The sequence below is a fragment of the Brassica oleracea genome, chromosome C2 (assembly GCF_000695525.1).
Source record: "Brassica oleracea var. oleracea cultivar TO1000 chromosome C2, BOL, whole genome shotgun sequence".
Taxonomy (NCBI): Eukaryota; Viridiplantae; Streptophyta; class Magnoliopsida; order Brassicales; family Brassicaceae; genus Brassica; species Brassica oleracea.
In genome coordinates, this window is record NC_027749.1 from 5,683,809 (window position 1) to 5,704,785 (window position 20,977).

A 20,977-nucleotide genomic window follows, 5' to 3' on the forward strand; every position below is an offset into this window, starting at 1 on the left:
TCTGACTCTAAGAAGAAGTAGAACATCCTAAACACACCAAGCGAACATGGTAACAAACCTTTTGAGTTGTAAACTCTCGAGAGCCGGACAAGAACCCAGCAACTTCTTCGGTCCAGGACAAGGATCCATCTTCCTACAAGACAAGATTATCAGCGTCTTCAATCTCTCAACGCACAAAAGCGCAGCCATCCAACCATTATCAGTCCTATGGTCACTGGCCAGCACTATGAAGACAAATACGTATACTCACGTAGGACTTTATCTCTCTCTCTGATTCATTTACATATAAAGCAACAACATATCCCTCATCTTCCTCCAAATCGAAGCATACAATTCCCATGTAGTTTCCAAGGTCGACCTAGTTTCAAACCAAATCAACCTGAACCAATCCCTAGATAAACTAACACCAAACTGTCGCTACCCAATGAGAAATACTACCAAAATCCATACATATTTTTAATTAAATTTTAGGAAAAAATCCATTTGAATCGGATATGGTTAGATAACCCGGTAGTATTGTCGTTGGGTTGGTAATTCTGAAGATTCACTAAAGGGTTTATCGTATTTAGATGTGTTTTCGACTTAAAAGAAAATATTTTTTATAAGTGGGGCATATTAGAAATTTTGTACGAGGTAGTAGGATAAATTAGAATAAAGTCCCAAGTTTACACATCTTAATAGTGTCGGCTTGGTTACTGCAAATCTGGTGAGACGAAGAAGAAGAAGGAGAAAGGGGAGCAATGACAATGATGAGATCTTTCTCGATGGCAATGTTGTTCTTCACACTAGTTTCATCCATCTCTATGGTTTCATCATCTCCAGAAGCCGAGTTTGTTAAGAAGACCATCTCTTCCCACAAGATCGTCATCTTCTCCAAATCCTCCTGCCCGTACCTCTCTCTCTCTCTCTCTCTCTCTCTCTATATCTGTTCATTTCTAGTCGCTGATCGTCTGCTTCTAATAAAAAGATTGGATCTTTATTGCCTTTGATTTGCTTCTTTTTGTTTCTAGATTGAAGTGAAAATTCTCTAAAATTGCATATATGAATCTGTGTCTAAATTAAAATTCAATGAAAGTCTTCAGCTTTGTCTCCTTACAAATGGATTGGATCTTTTTTAGATCTTCTTATCAAATTGAAACTTTGACTAAAGTGAAAAGGTCTCCGCATTGCATATATCATTCTGTGTCTAACTTGAATACAATTAAAAGTCATCAGCTTACAAATTGTTTGAACTAGATGTTGACCTAGTTATGTGTGGGAACCAAGTTTAGATTTTTGCTCTTGGCCTTTGAGAGAGAGTTCAGTTATGTTCTTGTGTATTTTTGTTTTATTGCTTAAAGCTTTGGCCTTTTTTAGAGTTATGCAGTGAGATCGCTCATCACTTACCTTATTATATGACTATGAATCCTTGGTTGGTGTCAACAGATATTGCAGGAGAGCCAAATCTGTGTTCGGTGAGCTGGATCAGGTTCCTCATGTTGTGGAGCTCGACGAAAGAGGTGCTTTTTAATATATTTTGAAATGTATATTATAAGATTCATTTGATGACTAACGATTGAGAGATTTGAGTACTGATTAGTTCTTTGTGTAAAAATTGGGTCTTGCAGAAGATGGGTGGAACGTTCAGAGTGCACTTGGAGAGATTGTTGGAAGGCGAACAGTACCACAGGTTTTCATTAACGGAAAGCACATCGGAGGATCAGACGGTAATACACTTGCCTTCACCTTCTCCTTCAAGAAAATATCTTTGCTTGTGACAACATATATGCTGATTGATGGATATATGTTTATTGTTTTGTGGTTGTCAGATACTGTAGAAGCGCATGAGAGCGGTGAACTGGCCAAGCTTCTCGGTGTTTCCACCAAAGCTGAACTCTAGGTTCAATGTAGTCCAAAGATTTTGATAAAACACTATCTCTGTGATACTCAGGTGTACTAAGCATTTCAGTTTCCAGTTGTATGAGACTTGTAATGGGTTCTGAGGATTGGATTATAAAAACGTCTTCTCATAGCTTTGTCAAACGATATTAAAGGCTACAAGTTGGATTGGCGATTCATATCTGGACATGCTTCAAGCTAACTGTCTGAACAACAAACAGATACAAAATGCATTATACAATTTGGGGCAATGGATAGATAGATGGCTAAAGCTAATGGAATAAAAAACATATTAGGGTCGAGCTCTTTTGTTGCTGCAAGAAGGGCACTTGTATTGCTTGATATGTTCAGCTCTAGCTGGAGTGATCTTCACACACTTCCCATGAAACCATTTCTCGCACATGTCGCAGCAAATCCAGAAATCAGAAGCATAGTTATCTCCACAAGCTCCACATAGGGTCTCACCGTGTTCCTCTTCATCCTCTTCCTCTTCCTCTACTCCTTCCTCCTCCTCGTCGACCTCTATTGTCCTTGAGCTTTTGACGTCTACATCTCTCTGCATTTCCAGATCAAAGAAAACATTTACTACCTGTAAACTTCAAAAAAAAAAAAAGCTAATCAACAACTATAATTTGATCAAAAACTTGAGATAACTTGGCCATTTCAGTACATACTGGTCTATTGATTACAGCTAAAGACACCACTCAGTCTTTTTTACCTCAAACCTAGAGACTTCTCATACCACAAGATGCACAAACTAACGTTTAGGGAATCACAAAATATTGTGTTCAGTCTATGTTTCAGAAGCTAAATGGCAAACTGTGTAAGAACCTATAAACTAGGTTAATGTTCTAACCCTTGTTAAAGGACAGCATGAATCTTACCACTTTTGAATTAGACTTGGATCTGTTGCTATTTTTATTAACTGAAGAAGGCTGTTCCTCCGTTTGTTTCTTCGCACTTCCAGTTACAACTTCAAATACAGTAGGAACCTCGTTTATCATGTTGAACAAGCGCTTCCTGAATTAGTGAAGATGCTGGAGTCATTATGATAATGAATGATCGAAGAGAATTACATAGCAATGAAGAAGGAAAGGATTTGATATATACCTGTCAGCTTTATCGAAACCAAATCTTGAACCGAAGTAAAAGGATACAGAAAGCAACCAGGCATCACTGTGGACAGCAACGAGAGAAATCCATTCTTTTTCCTGCATTCCATCTCTAGCAAAGTTGATGCCGAGAGCAGGCTCAGGGAGCTCTGGAGGCACTTCTTCAGCTGGTAAGTTGACTTCCCACACTTCATTTGGGAATCCATACAGACAAAGATTGTCCTTCTCTGAAACGTCATACAGTACAGACTTTAAGTTTCTCAACTAGAAAACAGAAAGTGAAGACATGAAATACTCTAAGAAAACGATAGTGTTGCTATACAGTAAAGACTCATCAGATTATGCTAGAAAGCAACGTTGATCAAATGTTCTGTATAATGAGTCACAGTTATCAAACAAAAGTAAGAAAGGAGAGGAATGTAACTTTTAGTGTCACTATTGAACAGATTAAGACTTTGTTACCATTATCTTCAGCAGAACACAGAAGCAAAGGTGTACATTAACACTATCACCATAGAGAATCACTACAAAAAAAAAAAAAAAAACTCCTAAAACGAGAGAGCATAAGCATTGAAAGTAGTTAAGAAGAGTCTAGAGGGAACCAAGAACTGAAAGATGGTCTGTCATACAATACATACTGTCAGAGAGTTACAACATGAAATATTCTAAGAAAACGATAGTCTGCTATACAGTAAAGACTCATCAGATTGTGCTAGAAATAGGGATGTTAACTACAGGATCAGGGCTCAACCCTCTTTTGTTTATTATAAGTCCAGCCCTATTTTAGCCCAGCCTTATTTTAACCCTATTATAATCAAAGGTTAGGGCTGATACCAGAGTTAACTCATTTAATTGAAAAAAATATTTCATTTATTTTTGTTCAATAAAACTAGAAAAATTAAGATACGATATGATTCTTTCCTCCAATTTGTTGAGCATCAAAATCAAAAGTTTTCCTCCCAAAATCGCAAAATCGAGTTTTTGCTCTACAAGTAAGAATAAAGTTTTTTCGTCGAAAAAACAAAAAATTGTGTTTTTTTCCGCCAAAACCTAATTTGAGTTTTTCCACCAAAACCGCAAAATTGAGTTTTCCCGCTAAAACCGCAAAATCGAGTTTTCCCGTCAAAACCCGCAAAATCGAGTGTTCTCGCCAAAACCGGCAAATCGAGTTTTTCCGCCGAAACTGTAAAATCGCGTTTTTCCGCCGAAACAGCTAAATCGAGTTTTCTGCCGAAACCGGCATAGTTTTCCCCCTCAAAACCGCAAAATCGAGTTTTCCCGCCAAAACCGCAAAATCACGTTTTCCCGCTGAAACAGCAAAAACGAGTTTTTCGCCGCAATCGGCAAATCGGACCGCAAAATCGAATTTTTCCGCCAAAACTAAAACCGCAATATCGAGTTTTCCCTCCAAAACTGGCAAATCGTGTTTTCCCGCCAAAACCGTGAAACTGAGTTTTACGGGTTTTCCATAAAAAGTTAATTTTACGTTTTCACGGGAAAATTCGATTTTGAGGTTTTAGCTAAAAACTCGATTTTTATTTTTTGGCGGGAAAACTCGATTTTGAAGTTTTGACGAAAAACTCGATTTTGCGTTTTTTGAGGAAAAACTCGATTTTGTTGTTGTAGTTGAAAACTCAATTTTGCGGTTTCGACAGAAAATTTCGTTGTTTAGTTTTTGCCTTTTTGGCGAGAAAACTCGACTTTAAGTTTTTTTGGTGAAAAACATTATTAAAAATTATATAATAGTTGTGTGAATCATAATAAAAAGGTTAGAATTTAAACATTGGTCCTATTAGGGCCAAACCTGTTTAAAAAATGAGGGTTAGGGTTAGGTTGAGCCCATATTAACATCCCTAGCTAGAAAGTAACATTGATCAAATATTCAGTATAATGAGTCACAGGTATGAAACAAAAGTAAGAAGCAGAGAAAGATAAACTGTAATTTCCAGTGTCAGTATTGATTTGGTTAAGACTATGTTACCATTACCTACAGCAGAACATAGAAGCAAGGATGTATATATATATATATATATATATATAAGAGAAAGAGAAAAAATTCTAACCAGGATTGCATTGCTGGAAAAACTCTTTCACATCTGCAAAAATAAAAATAGATAAGTAAAAAAACAAATCAGAATTAAGCATCTCCACCAACACAACACAATCTATAACACTAGAGAACAGTTATTTAATAAAAAGATCAGACAACAACACGATGGTCGTGAAGGAAAAGTCAAAACCCATAAGAGAAAAAATGAAAACTTTAAGAAGAAGGAGAAGAGAAGAAAGAGACCGGTGGTGAGAGCACGGAGGATGCCAGCACGACGGCCCTTGAAATCTCGGAAGACTTCTTCTACCGTTCTTGGGTTGTAGCGGGCACCTCCTCCTCCTTCCATCTTCCTCACGATGAAAGAGCGGCACTCAAGTTTGTGTCTTTTTCGAAAAAGAAAAAAAAGAAGCAAAAGTCTTTTTCTTTTTGGTTTCAAGTGAGTGATGATGATAAAAGCAGCAAACTTTGGTTTTAGCAAAAAGGAAAAAAATAATTGAATGAAGATGCAAAAGTTGTTCCACTGCTCCTTGGAAAGCGACAGACAAGCTCGATCTACTCACACGTCAACACTTCACTCTATTACAAATAGTACTGTGCATGATTTACAACTTCAGCTGTAGAGGATAAATTGATAAACTGAAAACATTTATGTGAATAGAACTTGAGGAAGAATTAATTCTAGTGTTAAGGAAAACAATAATCAGATGCCTATGTTATTAATTAATTGGGTTAAGTATTTACAAATTATAATAATATAATAGATTAAATGTCTTATACTTTATAAATAATAATATCCATATTATTTTATTTTCATAAAATTTAATACTATAAATATATTAACTATTATAATATATGAATAATAATTATTTATTGTTGTAAATATTATAATTATTTAGGCGGATTATAAGATAATTGCTATAGTTTTGAAGGGTAGCCTAAAATGAGTTTTAAAACACTGATTAACACTATAAGCACTCGATATAGTAGACTACAGTCAAACATGTTCCTCTTTTTATATTCTTAATCCCATTGAACACTACAACTTGGATTAAATCTTATTCCACGAATAACATTACTAGCAGAGATGTTAACTAGAATTTACACAAGTACTCATACTTTTAAATTCAAATGGAGCGCCCATAATTTGCATGCAAACTTAAACTGAAGATTGGAATACATTATATGATCACATAAGAAACAAAAGATAGTTTCACAATCATATAACCATTTTCTAAATCATCTACAAAGCAATAATCATTTAGAGGAAATGGTTAGTATCATAAGAGAAGCACCAACAGTTGGAAAAATAACCAAAAACGACATGAAAACTGAAACAACTCAGAACGTACAATATCTCCCAGTGGCGGTTTCTGCTTACAAAGTCCCTCTCCAGCATCTCACTCTCAAATGCAATATACGCATATATGTCTGCTTTATAAAGATACTAACGTTTCAGGTTTCAGTAGGATCCAACTGAGTCCAAACTTCCTCTAAACACAGCATCCTCAACTAGTTACCTTCCTGCCAGACCAGAGAGACCAACGTCAAGCCTAGAGTAATACTTTCCAAGAAAAACATCAAAACATATCCGGATGCATCGTTCCTGAACCTCTGAGAGTGAACCTTACCTTTATCGTTGTTTCTTTTCCTCAGGCGCATGCTTCACAAGGAACTGCATAACCGTTCTCCAGTAAACGTCACCCCCAGTCAGCCATGTATCCATATGCATCCCACTTGGAAATTCCACAAAGCTGCACTGAGAGTTCCGTGCAGCCGCTTTAGCGTATAGCATTTTCATGTGAAATGGAGGGACCATCTCGTCTTGCAATCCAGAGAGGAAAAGTACTGGTTGTTTGACCTGTTATTATTGTTACAATATCAGCTTATCAGTGAGCTGCTACAGAATCAACTCATGACACATTTTCTAGTACCAAATTATTATTTTATGTAATCTGCTAATTTGAGTCTACATTGTTTCTTACCTCACCAATAGCATCAATTGTGTTCCATGGGGAGCGTACAACAAAATTAAGAAGTTTCAGGCTTTTAGTACCACTTCCTCCAATAAACCACTTCAGGAAGGGCAGCAAGACACCAGCCATGTCAAGAATGGATGTGAAAGTGTTTTCCAGAATCAACGCAGATACCTATACAAGGACAGTGCAGAGATGGTAAACATACAACTATTTGACGTGTAGATATAAACTTAGTACTGAAGGCAAAAAAATAAGAAATCTATATATATATATATATATACTTGGGCCACTATATTCTCTCTAGTCATCTGTTAATATGAATATTTAGTAACGGTACCTTTTCAGGATTGTTTTTAGTAAGCACAGCTCCAACAGCTCCTCCAAGGGACCTTCCAAACACAACTATTCTAGATGTATCTATGTCTGTCCTTTGAGAAAGGTGATCCAACGCAGCCTAACAAAAATAAAAGGCCATAAAATAGGTTATGATGAATACATGGAGAGTTTAAGGATATGTAGACAGATTGGGAGAGTGAAGCAAACCTGAGCATCTTTAATGATCCCATGCTGTGAGGGATAACCATCACTTTCCCCATATCTGGTTGCACAAAAAAAAAAAATCAATCAGTTATAATGCAAGAAAGTATCCAATGTTTTAACTAAAAATGAATGACTAAGAAAAGAGATAAGACTAGAAAAGCAGCTAAGTGAAACTGACCCGCGATATGAAAGCATGAATACGTTGCAATTCAACTTTTGTATCATGATGCGAACCATCTCTAGACGATGAGCGATATCTGGGGTTCAAAGGTCAAGGTTGTCACAGGGCAAAGAATCCCATCCAACAGAAACTCCTTAAAGCATATACATATAAAACAAACGAGATACCAAGCACTCTTATACCAAGAAATGACTCTGGAAAAGGATACTTCCAGCATTCTCCTGGAAAAACAGAATGGTTGGACCTGCAAAGGGACACATCAACTATCAGAAACCGGAAGCTAAGCTAATACCAACAAAGAGAAGTAAAAGTCAGAAGCTTTCCAAAATTACATTAATCGAATCTACCAATGAGAAGATATATATATACTCTAAGCTAAGCTAAAACCATCTCCAACCCAACTCTATTTCCTCCAATATTTTTTCCTCTAGAATAGAGGAACTATGTAATAGAGGTGTATTTGCTCCAATGTAGAGGAAAATATAGGAAAATGCTACTTTTTTTTAGAATAAGATTATAGAACCATACATTGGAGCAAATCCACCTCTTTAATAGAGTTCTTCTATTTTAAAGGAAAAATATATAAAAGTATAGAGGAGAAAATAAGGTTGGGTTGGAAATGCTCAAAGCTAATACCAAAGTGAAATTAGTAAAGTTTGAATTTTGAGTGTGGATGATGGAGTTGCAAACTAGTGCTATAACATCAAGCATTATCTCAGAACTGACCAAAACCTAGCTGAAAACAGAGACATCAAGACCTAACAACATCTCTAAAGTCAGAAACTTTGCATTAACCGAATCTACCAAAAACAAGATGTAATACTGAATCGATGACTAGTCACGTGGCGAAACTCGGATCAGAAGTAGAATGAAACCTTGACAACCAGGGAGCATTTTGATGAACCAGGAGTGGAGGCGCACGCCATCGGAGGAGCGAAGCCAGACGTCCTCGTAGATGAGATTAAGCCTGGCGGGGGTGATCGGGTATGACTTGGTTAAACCGGGAAGAACCGGGACGTAGACAAGCTTCTCCTGGAAGACAACGAGGAGCGCCACGCCCGCGACGACTATCCCTCCTAATCCGTACAACAACACGCTCACGTACGCCATTGTTCCCTCTCTCTCTCTCCGAATGTGAATCTGAATCCAAAACAGAAGCACTTTGCAACTTTCTATCTGTTTCTCGCGTGCCTGCTGCTTTTGCTTTTCTTCTTCGAGTGGAGAACGACTGGGTCGTGTAATGGGCCGAAACAAGCCCATCACTGATTTTTTTCAATTGTCTTATTGGGTCATCTCCTGATTATGTTATTCTCTAACATTTGCTTGTTCAGGAGATGTGTTAGGAAACCAAAAATTTCAACCATGGTATATAGGCCTGGGATCTATAATGCCGCCGTACCAAACCGAAGTTTCTGTTTGTTCGGTTTGTTGGTGAGAAGTTTGGCTCGATTCGGCAGGTTTATAAGAAAAAAACTTTGGTGCTCGGCTCGGGTTCGATAATCGCTTAGTTCAAAGTGATATTCTTAGCCAGATATCGAAGTGAATTAACCAAATTTTGAACCAAAGTAACCGAAATTATCCGAAATTTTGAAAACTAACCGAATTAACCAAAAATTTTGAACCAAATTAACTAAACTAACTGAATTTACCCAACTTTTTAACCGAAATATATAATTGAAACAAAAAACTTTGGTTAGTTTCGGTAAAAAAAATAAAAACCTAACTACCCGAATCCCGAACCGAACCAAACTCTTTTACGGTTCAATTCAGCGGAATTTTAGTTGAATCGAACTATCCGAACCCGCATGCCTACATTGGTCTATATGTTTTTTTTTCGGAACACTATACTTGATCATTCTACTTTCCACACTGATTTTTTTTTTAATTTCATGTTTTGTATATGTCCTAATGAATTTGGCTTTTTTTAATATGGATTCGATCTTACATAAAATATTTGTTTGTATCTCAAAATTATAAAAATAGAGAACAATTTGTAATGTCAACTAGCTGTTATCTTAAAAGTTTTGAACAATTTGTAATGTCAACTAGCAGTTACTAAATAGTATGAGTGAAAATGCAAAGAACAACTTTGATTACTTAGAGCCACCACAAAAAGAAAAACTTCCTTCCGTTTTAGGTTTCTCAAAAGGTCAGAGCCGGTTTTGCATGCATCGATAATTGAATCCTTAAGCACTGTTGAAATACTTGACTACAATGAACAGCCTTTGATACATCTGAAAGTCTAAATCCGCAAGCAGCAATAATGTAAAATCTCTCGATTTAAGCTACATTGACAAGTGGAATCCTGCTCAAGTTGTTTTAGTTAATCAGTAGACCAAACAAAATGGTTTACTTTTAGCATTAACCGAGTGGGATCAGATTAGCGGATTTACCGTAGAGAGACGCGGGACCTTTTCTTGATTCTTGAATTAAAAAATGGAACCGGTAATCCCGGTTAAAGTTTTAATTGAAAAATAAATATTTTAAATTTTTTAAAAAGAGAGTATAAGAACATAAAAAGAGCACCATGACCAAACACACAACACAAACCAAAGTTAGAAACTGACAGCATCTACTGTCTCTCCGTATCCAAAAAGAGAAGAAACAAAATCGCATAACCAAGAAATAGCAGCTGCCGGAAAATGCTGACGTGTATAGCTCGTTCGAAGCGAGCCGGCGATGAATCCTCCGGTCAAACCGACGATTCGGATTCCAAGCAAGCCAAATCTTTATCATCTCAGGTAAAATTAACTCACTCTCCCTCTCTCTCTGCTCCTCCACCTCTACTGATCGAGGGTATTTTCGTAAATTCATTCTCAGCTCAAGGATATGGCTCTGAAAGCTTCCGGTGCTTACCGGCATTGTACGCCGTGTACGGAGGGGCAAGCGCCGGGACCGATCAAGAGCACTCTGGTGACGACAAAGTCTGATCCCGAATCGGATCAACGGTTTAAGATGCTGTACGGGAGATCAAACAGCTCGATCACAGCCACGGCGGCGGCGGCGGCGATGCAGCAGCAACAGCCTAGAGTTTGGGGAAAAGAGATGGAGGCGAGGCTGAAAGGGATATCGAGCGGAGAGGCGACTCCGAAGTCGGCGAGCGGGAGGAACCGGGTAGACCCGATAGTGTTCGTGGAGGAGAAAGAGCCGAAGGAGTGGGTCGCTCAGGTGGAGCCAGGTGTTCTCATTACGTTCGTGTCTCTTCCCGGCGGTGGAAATGATCTCAAGCGAATACGTTTCAGGTACGTTACTCTGTACATGCTGTTTCAATCTACGGTAGTGATTTTTTTGTGTTTGACTCTGTTTTTCTGATCGTACGGTTGAAATATTTTCCCACGTTTGTTTTGGTCATGTTTTGGGAGAATGTTCCGAAGATGCTCTGTTCTTTTAGTACACGAACTGAATCTGATTTTTTAAAAAATAATTATTACTATAAAATCAGTGCAAAACACAATCTAAAAATCTAAATAAAACACTCAAAGTTTGGTTAATTCGATAATTTGCGTAGATAAATAGATGAATATAATTTTGTGGATTTCTATGTCTAGGCAACATATGTTGTGCTAAAATACTACTTAAAACATACGAATCTAACAAGTAGAAAACTTACCACTTATTTCTATTTAGTATCTCGAAGGGGTAATTGTGAGTGTGAAAATATAACTAAAAAGTGGGTAAAAAATAGATAGTTGGGACCCAGAGTTGTAGACTGTAACGCTTCATCACGCCTAATGAGAAGCAGAGGCCGTAAAGGTCCAAAAAGCAAAACTTGGTGTTCCCTTTTCAGAGTGCTTCTTGGGGTCATCCCTTCTCATTCTGTCTTTATTTCGCTTTTATTTATGTTTTCTTTCGAAATTAGCTATATACGATTACTCCATTTCCTCTTTTTCTTAGTTATCTTCAAAATCAAAATTTTTAGTCCACAGAAAATATAGAAAAAGAGATTTATCTTATTGGTCATATGAAATCACTTTATATATTGTGTGAATAAGTATGCTAAAAACTTTATTCTTAATGCGGTTGTTAAATGGTACTACAGATGTTTCGTTGTTTAAATTAAACATTTAAGATCTTTGGTTGGTAGATTAGATATTTTATTCATTTTCACCAACATTTTGGGTTTGTTTTTCAACAATTTCTATATTTAAATAGGACACAAACTTCTGCTTTCTTTTTTAATTCCAGTGCCCTGTTCTCCGCGTCTCTCTCGTCTGTCCTCTAATCAATTATCACATTATTGTTGGGCGGCAGAAGAAAAAATGCTTCGTCTTGTAATTTCAAAGAAGAACATATACAAATAAGTAAAATAAAGCAAATAGCTTTAGACTTCTGCACAGTCTCTCGTTCACATCTATGTCGCCTATTGAAAACGACAACCTCAACGTATTCTGTCTCTTCCTTGCTTGAGCTCTTTGTCTTCTTCCCATATAAAACACAGTTCAAGTTCTATCACCACCTGTCTTTCTTTTGTCTAAACTTGGTCTTCCTTTCTGTTTGTATGATTCACAAACATTGTTTGATTAAGTTGAGTCCTATGTTCTAAGAACATCTCCAAAAGAAACTCTATAACTTCAAATATAGACTTTTTTGCTCTCCAAAAAAAACTTCAAAACTTTAAATTTAGGCTTCGAATGTTTATAACCGCTCTGCCCCGCACCGCAGTTAACAGTAACAAAAATCTTTACATATATCATATATCTATACGTTTTTATAACTGTTAAAACCGCACCGCAGTTGAACCGCTTGTCCCGCACCGCTCAAACCGCAGTCACCATTCGGAGCCTTAGAGTTTTAAAAAATGAAGTTTTACTACTCAAAACTCTAAATTTGAAGTTTCATCTTTTTATTTGCATCTTGCTCTTTATAATTAATTATACATCACATTTTTGATTCTTAAGTATTTCTCATTCATAGCTTTAATCTTTAAAACTTTTATATATTTTAAATATTTCAAATTTATTTTTATAAATTAAACTTTACAAATAAAAGTGTTTTTAAAAATCAAAATAAAATTTATAATATTTTAAAAGTTGAATTAGACAACAAAAATATTACAAAAGAAACTCAATAGATGTTTTTTAAGAAGATATATACATGAAGACATGATTATTACACAAATTTAAATATTACAACAACACTAATAGTCTAATAAATTTTCTCCGGAACTTCTAAGATATTGTCCAAACAAATTTTGTATAACCGAAAATGGAGCATTAATAAAATAATTTTATGTGATAATGCAGTATTTTTCTTGTAGTTTAATATTTAATTATGTATTTCTATTTATAATTTTATATTTTAGTGTAAGATTTTATTAATTAATATTACTATCATATTTTTATATATGTGCTAGTTATCTACAAAAGTTTTATGGATTTATATTAATTATGACAAATATAAAGAGTATAATATAAATTAAAAATTATTTTGAAGTTTTGCTTTCGGAGAAAAGCACCTTGAAACTTCAAATATAAAGTTTACAAAACTAGAGAATTATTTTGGAGATGCTTTACTGTTTGGTTTGGATCTTGGTACAATTATAAGTTAAAGTTGTTGGGAAGTTAAAAAAAAAAAGAGACTTCAGAATTTTCAAAAAAAAAAGAGACTTGAGAATTTTCTCCTACCCACCTCCTTCCCCATTATTTTCTTTACTGTTAGCCATAATCATCTTATTCTTATCTAATTATTAGCTTTGACCATTGCTGTCTCTGTTTCTTTTTATTTCTTGATTTCTACGTAATTTTGATTGATTATTTACTGTTAGCTACCCATTAACAGTTGAACAAAAAAGAAAAAAAACTACCCATTAACTAACATTTTTTATTAAAAAAAAATTCAAAAGGTTGAATTTGTATGAACTTGCATCTCTTGTTATCTTTTTAGCCCTAGCCTATGTGTGTAATTAGTCAAAAGCTCTATTGAATCAGCTATTGTTAGTTTCTTCAAATCTTTCTTTAATTCCCACTTTTGTCTCCTTGTTCTGATTAAAGTTAGTAAGTTACTGCTTCTCCTAATTTTATTTGACCATTAAAGTTAACTTAGACTATCATGTGTCATAAAATTATGAGAACCAAGTTGTACTAGTAGAGAAAACTGATGTGTGTATACTCAAGAATCTATACCATTGTTTTTAAAACCGGCCGGAAGCTGAACCGAATAATTATTCAAGTCACGGTCTAATATAGTACGACCAGATTAAATGTGGTTCAATTTTTTTTATAATTATCAATTTTTATTATGTAAACTTACTTATAATTATATTAAATACAATACATAATTAAAATATAAATATAATCAAAGATAAAACATTGAAAATATTAGTTTTTCCATTTGTTCATCTGATTCATAGGTTTTTATAGTTTTAAGAGTTTTCATCTGGTTCAATGACTTTAAAACTCAACCCGATTACGTGACCGGCCGAACCTGGCCGAACCTGGTCCAACTATCGAATAGGTTGTGTTTTAAAACACTGTTCCATACCAAAATCAACAACTACCAGAATTTGTTTACCTAATCAAGCTTACTCTTATAAACTATGATTATCATTATCAAAATCACCTCTTCACTTAGGAGTCTATCTAATGTTTCATCTCCTGGTCTTTTACCACGACAATAGACAATTTGTAAATTTGTAAGATTAAGACAACATGTTTCCAAAATGTACTTTCTTTTTCTCACTTCTGTTTTGTTTTGTTCTTGACCAGCCGAGACATGTTCAACAAGTTACAAGCGCAAAGATGGTGGGCAGATAACTATGACAAAGTGATGGAACTTTACAATGTTCAAAAACTAAGCCGCCAAGCCTTTCCCCTTCCCACGCCTCCTAGATCCCAAGACGAGGTTAGCTTTTCACTGAGCCTTATCTCTCAATCAAACCTGTCATTATCCACTAACTCATCTCGACATGCTTGTCAGAAGGCAAAAGTGGAGTACCATCCAGAGGATACTCCTACAACACCGCCTTTAAACAAAGAACGGTTGCCTCGCAACATCCATCATCCAGCTGGGTTGGCTGCTTGCTCATCTTCGGATTCCCTCGACCACAGTTCAACCCAAAGCCGGCAGTTTAACGACTCTGGAATACTAAACTCAACTCCTAAACTTTCAAGCATAAGCGGAGCTAAAACAGAAACATCTTCCATAACAAGCTGCTCGTCCAGAGACGCAGACCGGTCAGAAGAGATGTCAGTAAGCAATGCGAGTGATGTTGATCAGAACGAGTGGGTGGAGCAAGATGAGCCTGGCGTTTATATCACCATTAAAGTCTTACCATGTGGGAAAAGAGAGCTTAGAAGAGTCAGATTCAGGTAACAGAAACAAAACATAAACAGCTTCCTTACATTGTTTCATTCATTGGTCCTTAGTCAAGAAACTAAATCACTGAAACTGTGTTTTCTATTGCATTGCAGCCGAGAGATATTTGGGGAGATGCATGCGAGGGTATGGTGGGAAGAAAACAGGGCAAGGATACATGAACAATACTTGTGAATTGTGATCATCTTCTGGTTTAGATGCATCAAACCGGTTTTGTGTTTTTTTATTTATTTCTCTCATTCTCGGTATACTGTTTATTCCAAGCTGAATTAAAAAGAGAACCCTTCCGCAGGCACTCCTTGTGCCTCCTAGTCACACAAATTTTAAATATCAACTGCGGAATATGTTTAAGGAGGTTTCATATTTTTTTTCCTTAACAAAAGAAAATGCCTAAGCTTGGAATATATAGTGTTGGCTGTTTTGCTCAATATATGTATCGTTGGTTCTTTTAAGAAAATTGTACAATGGTATGATACGAATAAATATTTATTACGTATTGTGCATGCTCTATATGAATTTCAAATTAATATTATAAAATATTAATAACTTTCCATTAATATATGTAATTTTTTATAGTGTTTTAAATACTATATATTATAAGATATATGAAACATGACCATTTCTTAGAATTTGTATTTTAGAAAGCTTTATTAATCTAAATATTATATAAGATTATAAAAACAGTGTTTGAATTTTTTTAATATCTAATCACAGTTCAAAATATATATTATCTTAAGAAAGAGATTAATGAATGCATCTTTAATCTATCTCTTCTTCAATATAATATGACTTAATATTATAATATAATCTCAAAAACCCTCGTTTTCGAAGCGCGGGTCAAAATCTAGTTGTAGATTAGATAAACAAATGTCAAAAAGAAGTAAAACATATCACCCTCTCAAAATTTATGTTTAGAAGAAATTTTACTTTATTATATAAAATAGCATTATTTTCTTTCTATAGAAATTAATTTACATATATTATAACCAAAAATATTAATTACATTTTTGGAAATACACTGCAAATGCAACCGTTAGGAGACCATGTACGTAATGCTGCAAATCTATATTAACTGTAGATGGATTTTCTAGTTTTTCTAGGGAAAACTATCATATCTACACATACAGAAATAGAACTTTATAATTAATGAAAAGGAAAAACATCATAGCCATATAAGTAAAACAATACCACAAGAAAAGAAACAAATAATTATACAATTTTAATGATACCAAGAATATAGAAAACTTGATCTCAATGTGTGTATATATATATATATGCACACAAACCTATTGATATGCAACAACACACAACCATAACAAAGAAAAGAAAAGACGCAACATTCACTATGGATTGTCTGAAGAAAACTCTCTTGTTCCTACTCTCATGCACGGCGATTCTGCTAAGCAACAACATCGTCGCAGCTACAAACGTTGGCTTGAACTATGGCCTTCTCGGAGACAACCTCCCGCCACCTCCTCAGGTTATCAACCTTTACAAGTCCATAGGCATCACCAAAATCCGAATCTTCGACCCAAACGTAGAGGTTCTCAACGCCTTACGTGGCCACCAAGATATTGGAGTCACCGTAGGCGTCAAGGACCAAGACTTGGCTGCTCTTGCAGCCAGCGAAGAAGCTGCTAAAGGCTGGTTCGCTACCAACATCGAGCCTTACTTAACCGACGTCAACATCACGTTCATTACAGTTGGTAACGAAGTCATCCCTGGACCACTCGGACCACAAGTGCTTCCCGTCGTGAAATCTCTAACCAAACTCGTGGACTCTAGAAGTCTTCCTATCTCCATAACTACCGTTGTCTCTATGGCAAACCTCGGAGAATCTTACCCACCTTCCTCCGGAACGTTCACCCCCTTAGCGCGTGAACAACTCACCCCGGTTCTGAAGTTCTTGTCTGAAAAAAGTGTACCGATCCTTGTCAATATGTACCCTTACTTCCCTTACGCATCAGACCCAGTGAACATTCATCTCGACTATGCAACTTTCAAAACTGAGTCTGTCGTGGTCCAAGACGGCCCACTAGGCTATTCAAACATGTTTGATGCAATGTACGACGCGTTCTTGTGGGCGATGGAGAAGGAAGGCGTGAAAGATTTACCGTTGGTGGTGTCCGAGACCGGGTGGCCGTCTGCAGGGAATGGTGACCTTACCACGCCGCTTATCGCATCTACCTATAACGGTAACTTTGTGAAGCATATAGAAAGCGGCAAAGGGACGCCTAAGAGGTCAAACTGCAGCATTGATGGGTATATATTCGCTACTTTTAACGAGAATCTGAAACCAGCTGGGACTGAACAACATTTTGGTTTGTTTGAACCTGCTGATATGAAGCCCGTCTACAAGTTGTTTTGAATTTTTAGATTCTATTAATCTTAGACTATATATTATGTCTAATTCATTAGTTATAACGCTCTGGTATTTGCAATCGAGTGGGATAAGCTGCATCATTTATTTATAAGATTTTAGTTTTCTTTTGAGATATTGAAGCCGAACTCAATTGTGTTTGGAGTTTGCTTTATGATGAAATTTGAAATTATATCTTTTTTTTTTCAAAAATTGTATTTAGTGTTACAAGTTCGATCGAGCAGGTATGTTTGTTTGACAGAAGTTACATAAGTAAGAAGTTCTGGAGAGTCTTGTGCTCGTTTAAACCATGAACATTTGATTGATATGACAGAAGGCAAAACACTTGTTTATCAACGGAGCTCATTATTATCAGCCTTCCTGGAACAAGCTAATCAAGCCTTCCTAGGAAGGACTCTCCAGCCAGAGAATGACGCACATCATCTGGGACAACAAGAATCCTTTTAATGGTGTTTGTAGTAAATTAATCAGGAAAATATTTTTTTTTTTATGTTTTGGCCAGCCACTAGGTATTTTAGTACTAAAAATATCTTGGCAGGAACTACATATTTTCTTGAAATTGAAGATATCACTCAAAGCAAAACATAATAGGTTCAGTGAAGAGTAACATCAACAGAGCAATCTCTGTTTTGACAACTTTGAGACAACCAGAAAAAAAAAAAAACAAAGAACTTTGAGCAATAGCAGCATCTCATATGCGCCAACCAAATGATTTGCTGGTAAGTTTAGTGACCATACTTCTGGAACTCCCACTCACTGTTATCTGTTAGAACACACATATCGATATTAGCAAACAGACCAAAACTTCAAAAAGATTCAAACAGAGAAGCACGTACCCAATGGACAAACTTGACGAGTCTTTAGCCATCTGCTGATGCAGTGAAAGTGGAAGGCGTGGTTGCAAACTCCTGCAAGTATCAACATTCGTTAGTCTTTAGTTCGGGGTAAGGCACTAACATCTTCTGTGTTTCGACTTAAGTTGTTCAAATACATATCATATAATGATTTTGCGATTCAAGAAAGTGACTCTCGTAAATCACAAAAAACTTCCTAGTCTCTCTAACAAAGGGTTCAATCTACCTTCCCAGCTAACAAGATTCATCTTCCAGCTCATCATATTGCGTTGAGAATAAAGAGACACAGAGTCAATAGGTCCATCCTTTTAAGTTTATGATTTTATCTTTCAACCATAAAGAATCATGAAAAAACCACTATGATTTGGTCTCTAATCCTAACGTTCCATAAATCTAAACCAACCACACTACTCATTGACCGGTTTAGATTGCTGCAAACAAGAATATGATATCCTCTAAAATAAAGCAAATCACCAACGCAAGCAAAATTCAACGTCGAGATTTAGCAAACGCACACTTAAGATTACAAAAGCACTAAAATTGCATACAGTTTCTGTGTTTCTAGATACACAAACGCGATAAAAGCTACAACCGTAATAAACCGAATCAAGTCTCAATTACGAAGCAAAGATTACATAAAAATCAAAGGCGTTGAAGAAACAAGGCTTACCCCAAGCAACAGTGCACTCCTCACTCGTAGCACTGGCCTGATTAGCCTGACATTCAATACCTAAACCACAAACAACGAGGTTAACCTTAAACCATTCAAGAATTCAACAAATCATCGTTAGTTACTACTCTCGGGACTTACACAGATCCATGATGTGGTTTCTGCAGATAGCGCAATTATCAACAACGATATCTGCGATCAAAAGAAACATCGATCAATACAAACCCTAGCTAACATAGACACCAGAGGATCGCCCGAGGTTACCCCAAGCCCAGAGAGCCACGGCACTCCACTTCTTAACTTCGAATCTCTTCGCCTTCTTGGTGGATGACGACGATGGGGCCACGCTGCTTGAGGATTCTCCTGCGGGAACCATGGTGACGTCGGAATCGAGGGAAGCCATCGATTTGATCTCTCTGATTATTGTTTGGAGAAAGGAAAACGATAACCCTAGCAAAGAGAGAATCTGAAGAAAGCGTCGGTTAGAATGAGAATCTTGTTGACGGAGAAGGGAAACGCTTCGGATCGGATCTATTATAAAAGAGATAAAATATCTGTATGACTTTTTTTTTTTTATTATGACTTTGGGCTATGGAATGGGCTTCAGATATTTCCATAATCCGACTCGAATTGTTTTTTTTTTTTTCCATATTATGTCAATTCAACATTAATAAAATCTAAAGTTTCTCCCTTATCATGGGCGTTCGGATTCGGTTCGGATCTATTCGAGTTTCGGATTTTCGGGATCAAAGATTTCAACCCCATTCGAATATTTCTAAGTTTTAGTTCGAGTTTGGTTCGGATCTTTGCGGGTTCCGTTTGGGTTCGGATAACCCATTAAAATTATTTTTAAAATTCATTATATACTTTAAATTTCTCAAAATCTATAAACAAAATAATATATTACATACAAATTTGAATAACATATGTCAAAATACCTAAACTTAACATATAATTTGATTTGGTTTGGATATTTGGATAGATAATCAATAGATATTTCAAGTGTTTTTGTGTTTTGAGTATATTTTACCTATTTTAGACATTTACTTTTGACTATTTGTATATATTTTCAAGTATTTTGGACAATTTAAAAATATATCTTATATATTTTGGATGTTTTTAATAGACATTAAATCTAAAATATATTTATATAGGGGGTATAGAAATCTATTTCAGTTACATTCGGGTACGTGAAATACTTCGGTTCGGGCCGGGTTCGGTTCCGGTTCTTTAGATACCAAAATTTTGAATCCGTTCGGATATTTAATCAATTTCGGTTCGGATTCGGTGCTACTTTTTTCGGATCGGGTTTGGTTCGGTGATTCAGATTTTTTACCCAGCCCTAATCATCCTAGTTTTTTTTTTAATTGATTTATTGAATAATGGAAAAATATAAAAAAAAATGCAATAACGCAAGAAATTAGAAATACAAACTGTTTTCTTCTTCAATGTTTTTTTTTTTAAATATAACTCAAAATAATACACTATTTAGAGGTCTTTGGAAATTAGCTCTTGTGTTTTGAATTTTTGAAATAAAGTTCAGAGTGGATTAATTCTTTTATTATCATCCGTAAATCATCAATTTCATCATTTCAACCTTTGTAAAATTGTTTTTAATGTTTGTAGTTACAAATGAGTAATTATCAAAATAATGCCCAGAAAGTTAATTCTTGAAACATACTTTTCAATTGTACTAATTATATGAATTTCTTAATAAATTTATAACTATAATCACTTGTTTTGATTGCATCTACATGTCTATGTAATATGGTAGATTAGTCAAAGCTTTTAAAATGAAAACTGATTAAACATAAAACTGGTAATTAAAGATAGAACAGTTTTTCTGTATTTGTCCTAACTCGCTGAAAATATACGGTTCCAAACCTAAACAGATTTTCAAAATTGGAGATACGTATGTATAACCAAGTGGTCTTTTAAGATTGGGTCTGAGTTTAAATTATTGAAAATTTGGTCAAAAGTAATAAAAAATAATAAACAAAAAGAAATGTATAATGAAACACG

General features: G+C 35.6%; 6 protein-coding genes across 8 annotated transcripts; 3 read left to right on the plus strand and 3 right to left on the minus strand.

The window, feature by feature from the left end:
* The first annotated feature begins 655 nt into the window (after positions 1-655).
* Positions 656-2,057, plus strand: LOC106322592 (glutaredoxin-C4-like). The gene is made up of 4 exons (XM_013760658.1): positions 656-889; positions 1,426-1,499; positions 1,608-1,706; positions 1,809-2,057. The coding sequence occupies exons 1-4, from the start codon at positions 741-743 to the stop codon at positions 1,877-1,879; spliced, it is 393 nt and encodes a 130-aa protein (XP_013616112.1). The 5' UTR covers positions 656-740; the 3' UTR covers positions 1,880-2,057.
* LOC106322591 (PHD finger protein ALFIN-LIKE 5-like) lies at positions 2,024-5,488 on the minus strand. Of its 2 annotated transcripts, none has more exons than XM_013760656.1 (5): positions 5,284-5,488; positions 5,054-5,086; positions 2,989-3,217; positions 2,763-2,898; positions 2,024-2,467 (listed from the first exon to the last, which is right to left on the minus strand). In XM_013760656.1, the coding sequence occupies exons 1-5, from the start codon at positions 5,384-5,386 to the stop codon at positions 2,171-2,173; spliced, it is 798 nt and encodes a 265-aa protein (XP_013616110.1). In that variant the 5' UTR covers positions 5,387-5,488; the 3' UTR covers positions 2,024-2,170. The 2 variants fall into 2 exon arrangements, with proteins under 2 accessions (XP_013616110.1, XP_013616111.1); XM_013760657.1 differs by having other exon boundaries at positions 2,024-2,434; positions 5,284-5,486.
* A 743-nt stretch (positions 5,489-6,231) lies between these two features.
* Positions 6,232-8,908, minus strand: LOC106322792 (protein bem46-like). Its single transcript, XM_013760927.1, has 8 exons — positions 8,613-8,908; positions 7,946-7,981; positions 7,735-7,813; positions 7,560-7,614; positions 7,354-7,470; positions 7,023-7,187; positions 6,669-6,898; positions 6,232-6,561 (listed from the first exon to the last, which is right to left on the minus strand). Exons 1-7 carry the CDS (start codon positions 8,845-8,847, stop codon positions 6,671-6,673), a joined length of 915 nt encoding a protein of 304 aa, XP_013616381.1. The 5' UTR covers positions 8,848-8,908; the 3' UTR covers positions 6,232-6,561; positions 6,669-6,670.
* A 1,384-nt stretch (positions 8,909-10,292) lies between these two features.
* Positions 10,293-15,427, plus strand: LOC106325367 (protein Brevis radix-like 4). Of its 2 annotated transcripts, none has more exons than XM_013763423.1 (5): positions 10,293-10,478; positions 10,558-10,979; positions 14,442-14,577; positions 14,653-15,044; positions 15,147-15,427. In XM_013763423.1, exons 1-5 carry the CDS (start codon positions 10,380-10,382, stop codon positions 15,223-15,225), a joined length of 1,128 nt encoding a protein of 375 aa, XP_013618877.1. In that variant the 5' UTR covers positions 10,293-10,379; the 3' UTR covers positions 15,226-15,427. The 2 variants fall into 2 exon arrangements, with proteins under 2 accessions (XP_013618877.1, XP_013618878.1); XM_013763424.1 differs by having other exon boundaries at positions 14,656-15,044.
* Positions 15,428-16,345: 918 nt separating this feature from the next.
* On the plus strand, positions 16,346-17,505 carry LOC106326379 (putative glucan endo-1,3-beta-glucosidase GVI). Its single transcript, XM_013764373.1, has one exon. It carries the CDS (start codon positions 16,346-16,348, stop codon positions 17,417-17,419), a length of 1,074 nt encoding a protein of 357 aa, XP_013619827.1. The 3' UTR covers positions 17,420-17,505.
* A 416-nt stretch (positions 17,506-17,921) lies between these two features.
* On the minus strand, positions 17,922-19,513 carry LOC106325067 (RING-box protein 1a-like). Its single transcript, XM_013763092.1, has 5 exons — positions 19,220-19,513; positions 19,097-19,147; positions 18,956-19,015; positions 18,268-18,339; positions 17,922-18,194 (listed from the first exon to the last, which is right to left on the minus strand). Exons 1-5 carry the CDS (start codon positions 19,356-19,358, stop codon positions 18,157-18,159), a joined length of 360 nt encoding a protein of 119 aa, XP_013618546.1. The 5' UTR covers positions 19,359-19,513; the 3' UTR covers positions 17,922-18,156.
* Between the last annotated feature and the right edge of the window lie 1,464 nt (positions 19,514-20,977).